General features: G+C 34.7%; 1 protein-coding gene across 1 annotated transcript in view; it reads left to right on the forward strand.

Annotated features, from left to right (window-relative positions):
• The window catches only part of LOC106875065 (neuron navigator 2), a gene marked incomplete at its 3' end in the record, with an annotated part of 294,273 nt that overhangs the window by 91,114 nt on the left and 196,325 nt on the right, over window positions 1–6,834 (forward strand). The window contains exon 4 of the mRNA XM_052975421.1: window positions 4,558–6,200. Coding sequence (XP_052831381.1) covers window positions 4,558–6,200 — 1,643 coding nt within the window. The remainder of the gene's footprint in view (window positions 1–4,557; window positions 6,201–6,834) is intronic.

Consider the following 6,834-nt stretch of genomic DNA (forward strand, 5'->3'; position numbering starts at 1 on the left):
GGGGGGGGGGGTAAATAAGTATATGTATATGCATGTGTGTCTATATATATATATATAAATATATATAAACACATGCATATATATATATATACACATACACACACACACATGCATGTGTAGTCTCTGCGAGATAGAGGAAAAAAACCCATTCCACTAAGCGCCATGGTAGACACTGTTATTTCAATTCTCCTTTTTACCTGAAACCATCTTTCATTTTGCAATCACTCCATCTGGCTCACCTCCATATACGATTGCAGATGTTGTGTTAAATGTTCTTACTCTATCAAAGAACAACAAAATCCAAAAAAGACAATAACAAAACAAAAGAAATTTCTTGAGAAAAATCAATAAAATTCTTTGATATACTTTATGTGATATTGCTTATTGGTAGGTGAAAACACTTTGATAGAAATTTCTTGTCGTCGTTGTAAAAAAAATAAAAATTCTTTGGCATATTGTTAATCTCTTGATACAACTTTCCAAAGACATTCTGCAACTCTGCTGTTAACATGATTCTCTGACTGCTGCCTTACCGAAAGATAAACTGTTTAGAATTTCTAAAGTCTAAAGATTAACATCATGTTCCGACCATCTTTGAGTTCATGTGAAGAATTTCCTGTTTTATTTTGTGTATTTTACCGGGGATGTTATTGTTGTTTTGTTGTTTTCTTTCTTTTTTCCTTTTTTCTTTTTTTTTTCTTTTTGTTAGATTCTATCTGTTTTTTTTATATATTCTGGTTGTGTGCTTAAGAAGTTTGCTTTGTAAAAACAACCACATGGTTGCAGGTTCAGTCCCACTACCTGGCACCTTAGGCTTGCATCTTAGAACTGACCAATGCCTTGGAAGAGAATTTGGTAAATGGAAACAGAGTGGAAGCCCATCATGTGTGTGTGCATATGTACATGTATGTGTATGTATATATAAATGTGTATGTATACATCTATATATATATATATATATATATATGTATGTATATATGTATAATTGAGTGGTACTCAATCGGATACGACAATGAAGGTCCCTGTTGATCCACTCAACAGAACAGCCTGCTCATGAAATTAATGGGGAAGTGGCCGAATACTCCACAGACACGTGTACCTTTAATATAGTTCTCAGAGAGATTCAGCGTGACACAGAGTGTGACAATGCTGGCCCCTTTGAATTACAGGTACAACTTATTTTAGCCAGCTGAGTGAACTGGAGCAATGTGAAATAAAGTGTCTTGCTCAAGGACACAACATCCTGCTAAGAATTGAACTCAAGACCTTACAATTGTGAGCCGGATACCGTAACCACTATGCCACATGCCCATATATATATGTGTGTGTGTGTATGTATGTATGTATATATCATTAAAAGGGTGAAATTATGATTTTTGGACAATAACTTGAGGGAAAAGCATATCCACATCGTATGTGTAATTTTTTTATCTTCTATATGTATACACACAACAGGCTTCCACACAGTTTCCATCTATCAAATTTACTTGCAAGGTATTGATCAGCCCAAGGCTATAGTAGAAGACACTTGCCCAAGGTGCCACACCGTGGGAGTGAACCTGAAACCACATGTCTACAAAGCGAGCTTCCCGACCACCCAGTTATATTTGTCCAAGTTCTTGATTATTTTCAAGATTAACTGAAACACATAGACAATGTGTATTTTAACAGGAATATAAGCAAAAAAAAATTTTGTCTGTTGACTTATAGTACCAGCAACAATATAGTACCAGCACCAGGATTTGATCTACTAATCTCTTGTTTAGTTGTTGAATATGCCTTCAAGAAAAACTTATTTTAAAAAACTATATAAATAACAACCATTATGTCTGTCACTCTTTAAGGCCATTTCTTTATAAATTTGATTTCAGTGAAATTTATTGAAGAATTTGGTAAATTTTTGTAGGAGTTCTTTTGTTAAGTGTTTTTTTGTTTTTTTATTATTATTTAATCTTTATTTCAATTCCAGGCCAATCTAAAAGAGAAAGAAATTTTTAATTACCTACATTAGAATATTAAATTGAAGAAATATATGAAAGAAATCTTTCTTTTAAATTGAGCAAAATATGGAACAGTGCTTCCAAAAGGTTACAAAAGTTTAATCCGTTTAGGTCCAAATGTTTCGATAAACACAATCTATTGAAGCACTTCATACGCACATGTGTGTGTATATATATATATATATATATATATATCCACACATACACACACACACGAGGAATACAACAAGAATGTTTTCTATAAGCAATCATTACAAAAGAACTGAAAGACCTTGAATTTGAAAGTAATATATTAAATTAATATGGAACTATGTGGACTAAAAGGATTTTGGAAAAATCGAATCCAGACAAATATGATAAATATTAATAATGATGAGTTTATTGTATCCAGTGCTCAGGCAGTATTTTAAGATATATGTGTGTGTGTGTGTGCCTCTAATTGTTTTGAAATTCAGGAAGCTAACATATATATATGTATGTGTGCATATGCATATATATGTGTATATATATATATGTATATATATATATCATCATCATCATCATCATCATCGTTTAACGTCCGCTTTCCATGCTAGCATGGGTTGGACGATTTGACTGAGGACTGGTGAAACCGGATGGCAACACCAGGCTCCAGTCTGATTTGGCAGAGTTTCTACAGCTGGATGCCCTTCCTAACGCCAACCACTCAGAGAGTGTAGTGGGTGCTTTTACGTGTCACCCGCACGAAAACGGCCACGCTCGAAATGGTGTCTTTTATGTGCCACCCGCACAAGCCAGTCCAGGGGCACTGGCAAATATATATGATGAATTTTAAAAGATTTCTAATTGTGTGTATGTATATATACGTCGAAAGTATTCCAGATACTTCGTTACTTATACACTGTGTCACAATAATAACTCGTTTCACTAATTAAGTGATTAGATTCCACTCGTTTATATAAAAAAGCTAAACAACATATAAACCCCCAGACAGGCAAACACTTACATACAAAGAAATTTTACCCAAAAATATCCAAGAATTTCACCATAGCCATTTTTCCCCCTGACCCTTCCCGTGTATATTTACGTATACACATTGTAAGATCTTTGTAGAAAGAGAGAAAAAGGGAGAGAAATTATAAAGTATTGTTAAAGGTCTTTTTTTTTTAATTTTTTATGATACTTTTACTTTTTTTATATAAAAGTTCATCACTGGATTCTCATATTAATTACATTCATTAATCTTGTGTGCCTTTGTTTTTGTTGATTTATTTATTCCTCTTACTGTATTCTTCTTCTTATTATTGTTATTATTATTACTATTATTATTATTGTTATTATTATTATTATTATTATTATTATTATTATTATTATTATTAAGGTGGTGAGCTGGCAGAATTGTTAACATGCTGAGCAGCCTTTTATGTTCTGAGTTCAAATTCTGCCAGGGTTGACTTTGCCTCTCATCCTTTCAGGGGTCGACAAAATAAATGCCAGTTGCCCCCCTCACCCGATATTTCAGACCTCGTGCCGATATTCGAAGGGACTTTTATGGCGGTGCGGTGGCAGAATTGTTAGCACATTGGACAAAATGCTTAGCAGCATCCCATCCATCTTTATGGTCAAAGTTCAAATTTTGCCAAGGTCAGCTCAGTGTTTCAGTTGATCACTGAGATTGATGTAATTGACTCGCGTCCCCAAAATTTCAAGCCTTGTATCTATAATAGAAAGGATAATTATTATTTTTATTATTCTGTTTCTTTTTACTATTATTGTTATTATATTATTATTTTTCTTATCAACATTCTTCTTTTTGTCCTATTTATTACTACTACTACTACTACTATCATTTTGGTTCTTATTGTTATTATTTTTATTATGTTTTCTTATCAACTTTCTTCTTATTTTAATTAGTATCATTATTGTCATCAATGTTTATAGTTATTGTTGTCATTCTTCTTCTTCTTCTTATTATTATTATTATTATTATTATCAGATAAGGTGGTGAGCTGGCAGAATCGTTAGTATGCCAGATGAAATGCTTAGTGGTACTTCACCCATCGGTCCATTCTGAGTTCAAATTCCTCCGAGGTCGACTTTACCATTCATCCTTTAGGTCGATAAAATAAGTACCAGTTTTACACTGGGGTCGATGTAATCGACTCATCCCTTCCCCCAAAATTGCTGCCCTTGTGGCAAAATTTGAAACCATTTTTATTATTCCGGATCTATTATTATTATTATTATTATTATTATTATTATCTTTTCTTAACATTCTTATCATTATTATTATTATTATTATTATTATTATTGTCATCAATCTTCTCTTTATTATTATTGTTGTTATTATTATTATTATTGTCATCAATCTTCTCTTTATTATTATTGTTGTTATTATTATTATCTTTTCTTATCAACATTCTTATCATTATTATTATTATTATTATTATTGTCATCAATATTTCTCTTTATTATTATTATTATTATTATTATTGTCATCAATATTTCTCTTTATTATTATTGTTATTATTATTATTAATATTTTTTTTCTCTCTCCTCTTTTCTGTTCTCCTTGTAGCTTTGATGACAGTAGCTCAATAAGCAGTGGGGATATAAGTGATACCATTGCTGAAATAAGCACAGACGAGAATCTAACTGGCGGTTCCAACTGTTCAGACAGCACCAACCCCTACAGCAGTTTGAAACGGACACCGAAAGAAGGTTCTCGTACTATGGTCAATGGTACTGTCCCACTGACTAGCAAGCGTTTTGGTATACATGGTCCTGGCATTTTGTCTTCAGATTACCAAAGTCCGAGCCACTTAGTTTCCAGCTGGAGAAAATATTCGCTGCCCCAAAATAAAGGGTATGGAGGGTCCGATTCTGGTGAGAATGCATACGTGTACAGCAGCTTTGACCATTCTCATTGGCGGAAACCTGATGGCTCCGTTGGGCCGTTAAGGAAACTGACCAGTGTCAGCCATTCTGATCTCGGCATCAGTTTACATACAAGTTCTAGTTTCTGCGACAGCGATCGCTATTCTACGAAGAGAGATTCTGAGACAAACACTGACCAATCGTGTCTGATGGATGCCAGCATGAAAAAGGTCCACCAAAACGGTATGAACAGTAGCAACAACGGGAACAATAGTGGGATGAATGTTAATAATTACGGTTACAGACGACCGCTCAGCAACGCCAGCTCTTCGTCAGTGGGTAGCAACAAGAGTAACGGATCGAAAGACTCAGTTCCTGGGAGAATGGTAAAACATGGAGACCGGTCTTCAGATGGACGTAACGGAGGCTACGAAGTTCCAATAACGTCGATTCCTCGCCCTGGAAGCGCTCCGAAACCGAGTGGAATGTCAATGTCGGACGTGGGTCCCGACGCATATTCTAACTCGACCTTGGAAAGAAGGAAGAAATCTGGAAACAACACCCCCAAGTCTACCACTTCTTCTCAGACTGATTCTGAACTTTATAAATCGAATACTTTAGGGAGGAAACTGCTGAGCAGTCGTAATAGCATGGGCAACAAAAACGGTGAAGGTTTGTGTAACAGCACAATTATATCGAATCCGCACGCCACCTATAGCAAGCACGACTCTTCTGGCCGTCCGTATACGACTCATAACCCATGTCACCAGAGTTATTCCAATTATATATCTTTAGATTATTCCAGTCCGCGGCATTCGGCTTCTGCAAACAATCCATGGTTGAAAAACAGCAATGGAAACTTGAGTTCAGTTGGCGGCCACAGCCCTATGCAAATGTCTGAAACGGAAAGCATGGAATCTATCTCTTCGACAGCTTCTAGCATTCAGGCCCAGCTGCAGCAGGCCCGTGCATTAAGCAGTGCCAGCTGTCGAATTTTGGCTCATCAAATGGCACAAAATCCGAACATGGGTTTGCATCGTTCGAACAGCATCAGGTCGACGCAGTCTGAATGTCTCTATTCAAGCAATCACCACACAATCTCTGAAGATCTGACACGCACAAATTCATATTCACAAGTCAATAGCCCTCACGAGCAGCCTTCTTCCCCCACACCAAGCAACAGCTCGCACTCATCATCTCGCTTCACCTATCCCATGACTGCTTACAATCCCAGCATGCTCAGCCAAAGCTACACTCAAAACATGGTACGGTCCAACACTCAGTCGAGTATGCCTTACAGCAGTCTTGCTTTGTCAAAGATAAGCAAAGAAGAAGATGCAAGTTGTGAGTATATATTTCTTTCACATTTGTTTAAAATAATATCTTTTACTAGACAACTGTATATATGTGTGCGTGTGTGTATGTATATATATATATATATATATATATATATATATATATATATATATATATATATATATATATATATATATATATATATATATATATATATATATACACACACACATATTATCAGTTACACATACATAATTTGAGACTCAGCATCAGTTGTGGAATTTTTCCCAGAAGCTATCCCGCAGCAAATTTCATGGATCAACAAAACACATTCATTATATGTGTGAGATAGTTATATTCACATTACGTGAGCTGCTTTTAATTCATAATTTGATATATCCACACACACACATACACACAAACATATATATGTATATACATATGAATATTTATTATGTATATCTTCACATACATGTGTGTGTGTGTGTGTAGTCATTTATTGGTTTAACATTCCATGTGATCCAAACCATTCCAAAAGTTCACCCTAAAAGTGGATTCATGCTTATGGGGCCATAATTCTATGATACTGATGCAGAAGTTGTAACATCCATGTGTATCTATATATATGTATATATATATATATATATATATATATATATATATATATATATATATATATATA

This window comes from Octopus bimaculoides, chromosome 21 (genome assembly GCF_001194135.2).
Source record: "Octopus bimaculoides isolate UCB-OBI-ISO-001 chromosome 21, ASM119413v2, whole genome shotgun sequence".
NCBI lineage: Eukaryota > Metazoa > Mollusca > Cephalopoda > Octopoda > Octopodidae > Octopus > Octopus bimaculoides.